We start from the raw sequence: 13,617 nt of genomic DNA, 5'->3' as shown, positions 1-13,617 counted from the left end.
GCTATTAAGCATTACTAAGATTCGTTCAATATAATTAATTATCTGATAAGAAAAACATATAAAAATAGTTATATAAAATATTTTATTTTTTTACTATATAAAAATGTTAAAGATTTATTTAATAAAATAACGTATATAAGAACATAACAAAAACATACCATATAGTTAATTATCTAACCAGAAAACATATAAAAATAGTTATATAGAATATTTTATTTTTTTACTATATAAAAATGTTAAAGATTTATTTAATAAAATAACATATATAAGAACATAACAAAAACATACCATAACTTAAAAATAGAAATAAAAATACTATTCATTAAGAATTTATAAATTAAAATATTTATTTTACTTAATTTTTTTAAATTAATAAAAACTTAAATTAGCCTAGATCTATCTTAAATCCCGATCTACCAAGTGCTTAAAAGGATCAAATCTCTTGAGATGGAGTGCCTAGAGGGATCAAATCTTTTTGCATCTTAAATATTTTCATCTCAAGAGATTCCTCTCTCTTTACATCTTAAGATACTTCCATCTTAGTAAATTTAGAATTAAGATGGATCTAGGTTGATTTAATTCCCCTCCCCCCTTTAAATGGGCTATATTCCACATGAATACTATGGATTCTCATAAATTTGGAGCTAAAAAACAATCAATAACTTAACCAAGTCAAATTTACCTTAATTACTAAACAAGAATTAATAAAAAAAACAATAACCTAAAATCCAAACAAATACACTATACTACAAAATCAATCTCCCTATAATAATATGTGTAAATTTTTGCAATTTAAAATTATATTATAAAATAATTATTTTTAGAAATGACTATATCTAAAAATATCCTATACTTTATACTGTTATTTTCGAAAATATTAATCACAACACAAATAATTTCAAAACCATTTTATGTCCTAACCAAATACTACCATTCATTAATTGATTAATATATATATATAATATAAGTGAAAGATGTGCACTAAAACTAAAACTTTATCTTGCAAATTGAGAAAGGTTTTGCTGCAGTCACACGGAAGCGAGAGAAAAATAGAATAATAATGAGACATATTCAATACAAGTTAACTTTAAATTTAAAATATAATAATAACAGAACGAGAGAAAAAAATATAATAATTAGACATTTTCGAAACAAGTTAACTTTAAATTTAAAAAGCAAGCGAGGGGGAACAATCATTTAAAAGTCTCTACCGTGGCAAGTACATCTTCCATTTCTGTTGATTCTCAGGTGCTCTCTGCTGATGGGGGTCTTCATTCTTGCAGGGTTTGGCTTAAAATACAATGACATTTCTATGGACAATGGCGGGGATCCATCGTCGTAAAATTCGATAGAAAAAGCCGAGGGTTTGGTCGTATCAAGCACGTCAGAAATAATTGCAGTTGCAGAAAAAGTTGTGAGTTCGAATCTCGATGACTGCATTTACCCGTACAATCCCATGAAAAAAAACCCTGCACCTGGTCAATCTTAAATTAAGTCTCGTGGGCCTCCTATAGTAGCACTTGCGATCATCATCTTTTCACAGGTCCGGAAGGCAGGCAGGGGATTTATGCTAAATATTTTCTGCGGGGAAGTGGATTGCAATGAACGGCGCAGAAAATGGCGAAGCGGCAACCAGGACGAGTCCCCGAAGCGTTTTACCGTCGTGGGAGACAAACGGCCATGGCGAATTCGCATTGGAAAGGTCTCACGATCTTAAATTCACGGCCTTGGAGGATGGTGGGGACCTTAAAAAGCAAGCGATTTTGGGGAAAAAATGCGCGGAGAATGGAATAACCAGGGTTTTTTCTTTTAATTCGCGTGAATTTAATGAGCGTAGGAGGAAGAACAGCCATGACGGGAATGCAGAGAGTGATCTTGAGTTCGCAGCCGTGGAGGACTGCCGGGAACGTAAAAGGTATGAGATATCAGGGACAAGATTCATGGAGGATGAAAAGGCTAGGGTTTCTTCTTTGACTTTGTGTGAATTTGATGAGCGTGGAGCGCACAGGAGGAAGAAGAGGAAGAAAAAAGTGGAGGAGGAGAATGGAATGGTCAGCGATCCATTGGTGGTTTTTGGATCGGACCTAATGCTGACGATCTTGTATCGTCTGGATGCACGCAGCTTGGCACAGTCGATTTTGGTTTCTCGTGGATGGCAGGCATTGGCAGCCAGTGACTGTCTATGGTCTAAAAAGGTGTGATTTCGCAATCGACATCGTTGCCTTGTGTCATAATATCTTTCATGTTCATTTAGAAACTGGAATTTGCCAGCAATATTCGTGTCTGGTAGTGCTTCTCGTGTGGAAGGTAGCATTCCCTGGGTAACTTTTACATCTTCATTGGTTCCGGTGTTTCTGGGTTCTGGTGTTTGATTTTCTGCTGAATGTAGCCTTCATGCTCCTTCAGTTTATTGACCTGCTGCTGTAGTCTCCAGCATTATTGTAGTAAAAGAAATTTCTTGGATGAACTTAGTGTACACATGCAATCAATTTTTTTGTCGGCCATCTTTCACTAACATTATTTTCTTAGGGAAGTTGCTTCGATACACATGGCTTGCCGTCAAGGTGTTAACTGCATTATACGGACTTCCTTTGGCCTAGTGTCCAGATCCGAGGGATTTCTATTATGCCAAACGTCAAGGGGTTAACTGCATAACCCGGGCATTGCCTTTGGCTTAGGTACCATAACCGACTTGTTTTTTTCTGTTCTGCCTAGTTTGTGTGGGATTCGCACCTGGGTCGTCCACTTTTGATATACCAGCAGAAGGGAACTCTGGTGAATGGCTCAATAGTTCTTCAGCCTCATCAGTGAACCAAGGCCCCGTTCATGTTACAGTATTTGGTTTTCGAGTTGCTTTTTGTTGCTGTGGTTTAATTTTTTGGAAGTGCTTCAAGAAGCACACCTCAAGGTCAAGGGCTGCAATGTACTTGTTACTTCGTTTGGCTCAGGTGCCAGATCTGATGGGTAACCAATTTGCCAAAATATATTCAGGACTTGCACTTGCCCTTGTTATTTTGAGTATCTGCCGTTTCAGTTGTGCAGACCACAGTGAGAGTGGAAGCCTGGCATTTGGATGAATGCTCTGTTAACTTTACCAGTGAACCGATGCATTGTTGGCAATTACGTTTGTTTTTTTGTGTTAAAGTCAAATCTTGTGTTGTAGTCTTAATTGCATTCTAAAGTTATTTTCATGTTTGGTTTGGTTTTCTGTGCTAGTTGCACCATTCAGCAATTCTCGGTGTCTTTTTCCTAATTTTCTTTTTTGGCGGTGATGCTTGTATTTCTTGTTTCCAACAAATGCATCTGTGTTTATACGGATCCCATGTTTGTCTCTTTTCCTGCCACCTTTTTTGTGCCTAGACTGTACTTCACGCCACGCATTTTTGTCACTGTGTGTTTTTTGCTCATCTCATGCATCTGTGCTTTTTCATGAGGTGTATTTTGCTATTAATTTTGTTCTGTAATTGTCTGACTTTTAAACTATTTTGAGTATCTGTTTTTCTGCACATTTGATGAGAATGGATAGATTTTCTGCAGTTGCTGTTCTATAAGTTAAATCAATTAAAATTTGGAACCCTAGAAGGTTGGAGGCAAAAGCAGCTGTTCAAAAGTTCAATACGAGATAACGTTGAATATTCTGTTAAATGATAATACTGCAACCCTACCTATCATCAGGCGGGTGTTATTGCCACCCACTGTACCTCCACCTCACCCACTCTACCTGTACAATATTCATATTTAGTGAGGCAAAAAAAAATATTTTTATATATTCTTTCTATGTGACATTGGATTCATCACTGGTACAGAATCCAGATCACATGACTTTGTGTTTGATCAAGAACGTGGCACTCAATTTAGGAGCTGGAGGAACAATACAACTTGTTGAACTTGCAACAAGCATTGGCATAGAGCAATATTATGTCCAAACAATAAGAGGCACCAACTCAATTGTATTTATAATTTTATATTGGCCTTTCCCATCAACAACTTCCCAGTGCAAAATAATAGTACAGAAACAGAAATCTAAACAAACCACAAGGCTCCCACTATGTATATTTATGAATGAAGCAAATTGTGAACAACACAGATCTTTTATTACGTAGTAGTAATCTAGGAAAAAAATTGAATTGAACTAAGTTTGTAGGTTGTTTTTTGTAACAAGATAAATATGAGAGCAAAATCATACATACTAAAAACTGAGATGGAAACACAATGAAAGAAAAATATAATAAGATTTTAGGTTAACCATTCATATTCAGAGTTAGTAGTGGCTACCCACTTTCTTCAGATAAGTATGATGTTAAGTCATTTGCTTATTGTAGTCTTCTTGGCAATGTACAATTGATAAAGCTTTACTGCTTCCTCTGATTGCAGATTTGCCACTTCCCTGGTGGTGAGTAGCTTGAACTCTTCATAACCATGACCTTTACAACAATGAAGAATAAAATGGAGTTCATGTCCATAGTGGAATAGTCACAAAATCAATGAGAGATATCTATTCTCGCTATAAATTCCCCCCATGGCATTAGTATTCATTTCGGGTTTACCCTCTTAAGAATAGTAAGATAAACATACCAAAACTGTGGAGATTTCTGAAATGGTCTAATACCATTTGTAAATATCTGTGTTTCAAGTAGAATAATGTAAAACAGAAATTTCAGTCTGTCCAAGAGGTTTCCTGGGTCTTAACCCTGTGAATTTTCTTCATTAGGGCTGTTATGAAACATGGAACAAAACAGCAGCAGAAAGTGAATAATATTTCAATCTTCAACAACCCAATCCTCTAGGCAATCCAAGGAGAAAAGATACACAAGTGTTTTGATAAGTTTCAGCCGTCTAGTGCAATCTTATCATGCGTAGACCAGATCTGAAAACTTTTTACAGTGGTAATAACAGCAGTAAAAGAGCACCTAACTTCTTCAATTATAATGTTGAATCACTTAACATAATTGCTGTTATGTCAAATCAGTGAGACCTATATAGCTGTAAAGTACAAGTCATGAAGAACATACCTGGTTGAACATCAAATTTGGAATTTACACAAGTATAATTAAAAATTCATTAATATGCATAAGATGAATTTGTTGTACCTAACATAACCTTATCACAAGGCTAGTACAATCCACTAGCTCTCCAAAACCCTAGCCAAGGAAAATCAAGAAAACATTAGCTCAACCAAGGAGTTCCAACATGCATGAATCACTCAAACAAGTCCTATAATGCAAGACTCTTTCTTCTCTTCTTCTTCTTCACCAAATGCACATAAGATTTCATCTCAAAACCCTAATTTCAATCCTCCAGTGGATGAAACCCTAACCCTAGACTTCAAGATGCTCTGAACTTTGTGAAAGAGAGATCAATTACAAATAAAGATCTAAAAGGGAGAAGACGATTAATGCTCTCATAGTCTTTGTCGCATCTCTTCATGAGTGAAAGAAGCATGAACATTATCATTAATGAGAAGGACTTTCTTCATCCTCTATAAATGTAAGTAAGGGAGGTCAATAATACAATGTGGATGCACGACCTTTCAAGCAACCTACAAGAAACACTTGTAGGGCCACACAAGTGAAATGCTCTACTCCAAGGGTACACATGTCTTTTTCTAAGGTGGTGTCCTACATAATATGGGCTCCAATATGATGTAGCTACATGAGGTTATCCCACACTCCTTTGTCACAAGCCCAGATAGTGTCCATTGGACTATCTAAGCCATGTCCTCCATTAGGTCCACTCCCTTTGCATGAACATTCTTGTAGGACTATACAAAACTATCTTGGATCCAAGGGTATAAGGTGATGTCATGTAGACTAAAGGATTCAATATGATGTTGCTACACAAGGTGTGTCCACACTCCTTTTTCACAAGCCCCCACGGTCTCCATTGTTCTTAAAACATGTACTCCATTAGGTCCACTCCCTTTGCATGGACATCATGCAACTAAGGCAGGCATTCTTGAGCCCACTTCAAGCTCTTTATAGGAATCCAAAGTTCTACTGTCGTGAACATCTCGATAACATCTTGATTTTATCATGAAATCACAATTTTTTGGCCTGTTTGATGATTTTTACCGATATTTCAATGGTATCTTAATTTTGTTGATGTTTGTCGATTTTTATCGATATATCCCTGATAATAATGATTTTTTGGTTTTCTGGACCTTTGCCGATTTTATCATGATGCCGATGTTTGTAACATTGATCCAAACCACAATCCTCTAATATGTGTAGCACTGCTCCCTTTGAGTAGAGGATTCTCCAAGCAAGTGAACCATTGCATGTGGTTGTCATGAAGGGTATCCCCCAAGCTGTCAAAAGAACCCCAAAGATTTAAGGAAGAATGCTAAGCAAGAACCTAATTGAGGTCAGGGAACCACTAAGCAAGCTATTTTCATTGTGCAAATCCATAATAAACAATTACCCATGTTTTATTCCATGTTGGATCATCTAGGGGATAAACATACACCATTGACCACAAATCTCATGAAGCACCCAAAAACATGGTGTAAGCACTTATGGAGTAACTAGAAAGTTTGAAAATCCCAATTCATTAATTATTACATATTACAATAAGAAAGATAACTTAAGTACACGAGATGTGTATGGGTATAATAAGTACCTCTCATGATATTACCAATTGTGATTATTTGATTTGAAATTCATCTTCTAGATCCATCACATTGATATTTCTCGAGTTGGTGTTAAGAACCATCAAGTGTGGTTCATCTTTAGGACAAAATCATGAAAATAATTAAATCAAGCCTAAGGAATAAACAGGGAAGGACCCTCAAGTCAAAATGTCAAACAATATAGTCGTTGGCTTAAGTGAGTCAAATAAATGTGGCTTAGTCTCTTTAAAAATAATTGTTAAGGTCACTTGTGATGTGGGTCCTAACTTGAGGTTTATTACCCACAAGTGGCACCAACTTACACCAAATTGGTAAACAATTGACCATTGAGGGCATATAAGGCATGGCATATAAGGGCCATTAGGGCCACAATTGAAGCTTATCTAAGATATTCACATCCCCCCTTAAGATTGACTTTGGGGACACAAACAAGTAAAGTCGACATAAAAGATTATTTGGCCTAGTAAATATTACATCCCTAACATCTCCCCTAATATACACTTATAGTGTAGATGTGGGAAAAGAAGGCCTAATAAACATTACAATAGGAATCGTTAATGTTCAATTACGTTTGAATGACTTACTTAACGCAGTTGAATCCCAAAAATGATATCTAATGTTCAATTAGGTTTGGAATATAATGATGATGGATGATGACAAGATCAACCTAACCATGATGAGGTGTAAACAAGATCTTAATGGAGAGTCCATTTGTAGCACTATTGCTCCTAATAAAACCCTCACATCGGACCGATCCACCTAATAAATTGGGTTTCAAACCGGAACTAGTCTAACCGGGATTGGTTAGATCTCAATGAACCGATTTAAAAAAAGCACATGAAATAATTGATTTTTAATATAAAAAACAATTTTTAAGACTTAAAGCCATGATTCCAAAGGAGGGCAGTATGCAAGGGATAGCTAACTAACACTGGCACAATTGTATGGTACTTAGCAGCAAATACACCAAGCATGCAATGTTACAGCTAACATGCAAGGGATAGCTAGCATGTAACAACAAGCAAGCAAGGTACAACCAACACATAGGTCAGGATGGCAACATGGTGCAACAATGACACATAATGTAGTACAGTGATGGATACAATCATGATTAATGAAGTGTGATAAGATGTAGCATAGTGATGATGGGTGCAGCATGGTGCAACATGATGACGAAATGTAGCACAACGATAGGTGGAGTCACCTAGGAGAATTAGTTGAAGCAGTGTGTCTTCAACTGATCTCATGTATCATCTTCTTAGAGATGATCTATGCTCTTATCTAGATAAGTCAGAGTGTTGACTTCTGTTGTAAACGTGCTATCGCTCTCTCTCTTTCTGCTGAACTATTGAAGAACATATAAGAAGAATTTATCAAGGGTTTCCCCATATTGGGGTTTGTCCCTGGCTAGTGCCACATCTTGTGTCCTCTTGTCTTGGCTTGTCTTCTGCGATTTATATTTATGTTCTATCTGTAGTTTACTTTAATGCTCATGTGATTGCTAATCTGGAAAAGATATTGAGCTAACTGTGAAAATTGAAATAAATTGCTTTAGCATAAAACATACCTAAAATTAACATGTTAAGAGAGAGAGAGAGAGAAGGGGGGATTACGTTGAAGTTCTTGGTAGCTTTGGAAGACATGCTACATGAGCTTGGTGTCTTAGCATGTAGAAGATGGTTGATTGCCTCTTCAGGTACTTTCTTGGTGGAGTAAGTGATTTATGTCTTTTTTCCTAAGTCTATCTTAGGAAAAGTACAATTATTAAAGCCAATTAATTATTGTGGACTATTAAGGCAAAGTACTAATCATAAATAATAGAGTTATTCAAGTGACTTACATATAATCTCAATTGTTGATCTTAAGTGAGGCAATATCTAATATCTGCTGTCAATTACTTGGAAGATTAGGGCTAGGGATTTGGCTTAATGAAGTTATATAAGAAGCCTAATGGGGAGTTGAAGACATAACAGAACTACACAACATTGAGAGACCGATTTTTTGAAGTGGAGGAAGCGATTCTGTCTAGAGCAAGAGGCTTAGCTAGACTGAAGAAGAGGGAAATCTTGGGAGTATCTCCAGGAGGCCAAGTTCAGGAAATCAAGAGGTACAAAACTTTTGCAAATTATTTTCTTAGAAGTTAAATACAAGTGATTTTATTTTCTAGCAATCCAGAATTTAATTTGAAGTAATAAAATAATTTTTAGGGAATTCAAATTATTAAGGTACAAATAAATGTTAGGTTGGTATTGGAAATTTAACAGATCAGACTATGGGCCAAATGATATTAAGGTATATAGAGTCTAATAGTACAAGCGATCATGTCGTAGAGTTGAAATCCCATAATGTTGTCAAAGAATAATTTCGAAAACATTACAAATAATATGGAAAAGAACATGCTGAAGTTGGAAGTGACCTAATGAAAATTCTAGCAAGGCAAGAGTGTTGGAGATCAACGAGATTGCTTCAAGCAAGATAACCAAGAATGTGGCCATGTGCTCGTTGTTGTCACTCACTACATTATGAGTTTTCAGTTGTCAAAAGTGCCAAAGAGAGCATTGAAGTTTGAAGCCACCTCCCAAGATACAAAAGCTCTCAAAGCTAAATTAGATCCTCTCCATTGGATAGTGCCCGGGATAAGCTTTCCAACAGTAGATGGAAGTTCAAAAATGGATCTCTGGATCAGAAGTTAGAGTAGATTGAAGATACCCTTTGAAAGTTAGAAACCAAAGAGGAAAAGACCAAGGGGAGGCTAATCGCAATCGTAGTTTCCTAAGAGTCGCGACAGGGGAAAGGACAGAGCAACTTGCGATCAACGATCTTCGATATCGGCAATCACAAACGTCAGAGGTCCTAGGCTCATCACATATTGCAAATCGATTATCAACGAGTCTAAGGCACGTCATATCGGCGATCGGAGGTCTTGCATATTGGACTTCCGAATAACAGGGGCTTGGGAGCGATATCACAAATTGGTGGTAAAGGGTCAACGTATAGTGCAAAGGACAGTCAAATCGGTGATCGACGGAACACACACATATCGCAATTGGTAGTTGTTCAGGTCTATAGTGTTAAAGCGCCGGGAGGGGCCGAAAACCATTTAACAAAGGATTGCAACAAAAAACCAAGGGTAGGTGGGCCCTTTTATCTCTCCTCCAGGGGCCACGCGGCGGAATACCATTGGTCCCTATGAATCCACATGGTAGCTGACGTCAGCATGACGTGGTGTTACGGAGGACATGTGGCATGCATATCTGGCATTTTCAGGGGTCCTATGGGGGCATATCTAGGTGACACGTGGCATTGATGACATCATCAATCTTGCATATTTTCGTCTCTCGATGCACTTGTGCTGCGGGTGTCGTTAAAAGCTACAACATCTCTCTGGCGTCGTTGTTGGGGAACAAATTAGAATATTTTTCCCTGGGTACGACAAAATTGTTACATTCCTTTTGTTAGGTGAGCAAGGGAAGTGTGGGTTGAAGATCTCTCACCTTGGCAACTCCACTGTTTCATTTTATGGTAAACATCCTGGTGACTCCACTGTTCATTTTTCTATTTCATCACCCTGGCTTTCAAGCAGCCTCATACTCGCTCTGATGCTAGAGTAGTCGAAAACTTTCCCTACCTTTGAACTTGAAATCACTCATCTAGGAAGGTTTTCGAAATGGCCATTCTTGAATTCCTGGCCAACAAATTTGCCCCACTGGATTTTTCTTCTATTGCTGGTTATCCCAATCATGTCCCTTCGTTTCATGAATGGTATACCTATTTGCCTAGATTTAGTGGAAACACAGATAGAAGGCCTGACCAACACCTCAAAGAATTTCATGAATGCATGGAACAACAGGGTATTTTTCTTGAAGATGTACAAATGAAATTGTTCATGTATTCTTTAGACGAGGATGCTAGAGTTTGGTACAAAACAATACCTCGTGGTAGCATATCTTCCTTAAAACGTTTTCATATAGCATTTAATCACTGTTGCAAAAGATTATATGCACCGAATGCTCTATTTGGAGATTGCTGCGCACATTTTAATGATGAAGACATTCCGAGGTCGATGACCTTGTTGAAGATGTTTGTGGAGACATCTACTCGCATGAAGAAGCATCACCCAATGAGTAAGAAAGAGAAGAAGGAAACATCATCGAGCTCGCATGAAGAAGCATCACCCAATGAGTAAGAAAGAGAAGAAGGAAACATCATCGAGCTGCAAATAAACCCTCAAGGGTCTTATTTGGTTGAATTTGATGTATCTCCTTCTTATGATGTCTATGACGTTGACGAACAGTTAAGTGGTGCAGAGCGACAACATTCCCAGACATGGGAAGTTGTGCAAGGAGAGGAGGCCCTCCAGGAAGTTAATAAAAAGGCTCCAGTTTACAATGCACATCGTTCACTTGGAGCACATGATAAAGAAACTCTCTCGATTTCTAATTCATATTATTCAGAGGAGGATGAGATGGCTGTGAAGGTTCAAAGGGAGTTGTTTACAGTCAAGTGGGGAAAAGGCTCCCAATAACGAATTGTTCAAGAAGAGCCCGAAGTTGTAGGACCAAGCAGTGTTTGTGATCACTTATTGTAGCAAGGTCCCTGCCGGGAATTCTCATTAGGCCCTCCAATCTATGATTCTTACAGTTCAAAAACTGAAGATACTATTGCAGATTACCAAGAGGGTTGGCTCGTTGACAAATTGGTAGCAAAAGATCAGCGACAAGCTTTTCTTAAAAACTCAAAGGCTGAGGCGCTGAACAATATTTGCGGCTACCCTGACCAAGAAGATATTGATCAACAAACTTTTCATGAAAATAAGGCAACTGCAAATTCTTCTAGTCGTCTCTATGACCCTGTAGTTGATTACGTGAGCACATTCTTAAGTCAACATTAGAGGTTACTTATGGAGTATGCATCAAGTCCTTTGTTTGAAGATTTTTCATGGTGCATGCTTATTTTAATTTTTAAAATTTCAGCAACAGGGAGGCATTAGGCCTAGCACACAAATGCTAGCCTGGCTCCATTGGGGGATTGAACTCACTTAGGTGAATTGAGCCTCGTATATAAGTAGGAGTGTATCTAAATAAGCTCACTAGCTATGCATTTACTTTACAGTTGTTATAATTTTTATCTCTGCATTTTAATTTGATGAAGAAAGTACTCCTAGCAAGTGAAGTCCCATGGAGGTTTTTTGGTTGTATAGATTCATTATATTTTTGACTCCATTCCCAATGGTGAAGGATACTGGTCTGCAAGATCTCAGCGTCTTTGCCAACAAGGAACTGTCTCGAATTGGAGCCAATGTTGTCACTCACTGCATTATGAGCTTTCAGTTGTCAAAAGTGCCAAAGAGAGCAGTGAAGTTTGGAGCCATCTCCCGAGCCACAAAAGATCTCAAAGATAAATCGGACCCTCTCCATTGGATAGTGTTCAGGATAAGCTTTCCAATGTTAGGTGGAAGTCCAAAAATGGATCGCAGTTTCCTAAGAGCAGCGACGGGGGAAAGGACAAAGCAACTGGTGATCAAAAAACTTCGATATTGGCGATTGCAAACGTCAGAGGTCCGAGGCTCATCACATATCGCAAATCGGCTATCAACGGGTCCAAGGCACGACATATTGGTGATCGAAGGTCCCGCATATTGGACTTCCCACATAACAGGGGTTTGGGAGTGATATCGCAAATCGACGGTCAAGGGTCAACCTACAGTGCAATGTATAGTCAAATCGGCGATCAGTGGAACACACACTTATAACAATCGACAGTTGTTCATGCCTATAGTGTTAAAGTGTCGAGAGGGGCCGAAAACCATTTAATAAAGGATTGCAGCAAAAAACCAAGGGTAGGTGGGCCCTTTTCTCTCTCCTCTAGGGGGGACATGTGGTAGAATACCATTGGTCCCTATGAATCCACATGGCAGCTGACGTTAGCATGACGTGGTGGTACAGGGGATACGTAGCACGCACATCTGGCACTTTTAGGGGACTTATGGGGGCATATTTGGGTGACATGTGTCGCCACTCGGGAAGCGACATGTGGCGTTGATGACGTCATCAATCCTGCATATCGGCGATCGGAGGTAGCAGTGGGTCGTGCATCACAAGGAATTTGCCGATTGCGAACCACCGATAAAGGGGCTTCGATAAGGGGGTTGGGTTGCGATCACATGGATGGCCGAAGAACCAAGGGCTAAGCACTAAAGGGGCCAATCTCGCAGATCGACGATTGCACAGGTCAAAGTCCCTCCTCCCTCGAAGTCCCTTCCTACTTGCGATTGTGATATGTGGGAACCCTCCCAGATGCGATAGTTCTTGTGATATGCCTTATGGAAATTTCGTGTCCAGGCAATCAACAAGCTCTATGAGATATGGTAGGAAGGCCCTCTCCGATACTTTGGTTGCGATATCTCGGGTGGGCCTAATCCCGCAGATTGACGATCGCAAGGGTCAAGGGGAGATACCAAAGGCGACCATTATAAACCACCGATATGCATGATTCTATGCAACAAAGGAAAAAGCTCCCAGAAGGGAGTCCAAAGACCCTAGCACCCGGTCACAACCCTCGGTTATATAAGAACAAATGTAGACAAGGGCTAAACCAAAGGGGGCCAAGGCGCATCGGAACTCGCTGTTCTGCAGCACCTTTAATAGTAGAAGTCCCGCTACCGTAAAGCCCCAATAGTATGGTACAGGGCTTTGAAGGCGGATGGGTCGGCAGCTGAAGCATTGAATGAAGTATGGTGCAACGGTAAATCAGTATGGGGGGCTCAAGAAGACTTAATGGCTCGGCATGGAGCTCCACTCAGATACGAAATGAAGCACTGCCCGGACTAACTCTGTTTATGCTCATTGACACACAAACACAGTTGATTGCTATCAGCTACAGGGAGTGGGGAAGACGAGCAATTAAGATGAAAGCGACGAGAACTAGCCAGGTTGAAAGAAGAGGCACATTAGGACAAAGACGTGGCCTGATCAGGGGTCTTCACAGGA

At 38.9% G+C, this 13,617-nt stretch overlaps 1 protein-coding gene across 2 annotated transcripts in view; it reads left to right on the top strand.

Moving 5' to 3' along the window:
• Positions 1-1,188: 1,188 nt before the first annotated feature.
• The window catches only part of LOC149211667 (uncharacterized), a 115,705-nt gene continuing 103,276 nt past the window's right edge, over positions 1,189-13,617 (top strand). For both annotated transcript variants that reach the window (XM_089391566.1, XM_089391567.1), the window contains exon 1: positions 1,189-2,195. In XM_089391566.1, the coding sequence (XP_089247692.1) occupies positions 1,602-2,195 (594 nt within the window). In that variant the 5' untranslated portion in view covers positions 1,189-1,601. The remainder of the gene's footprint in view (positions 2,196-13,617) is intronic.

The sequence above is a fragment of the Pinus tabuliformis genome, chromosome 1_1 (genome assembly GCF_031772625.1).
Source record: "Pinus tabuliformis cultivar Carrire ecotype Pingquan chromosome 1_1, CPIR1, whole genome shotgun sequence".
NCBI classification, from domain to species: Eukaryota; Viridiplantae; Streptophyta; class Pinopsida; order Pinales; family Pinaceae; genus Pinus; species Pinus tabuliformis.
The sequence above is the reverse complement of the archived record's forward strand: the minus strand, read 5'-3'. Positions and strand labels throughout refer to the sequence as shown.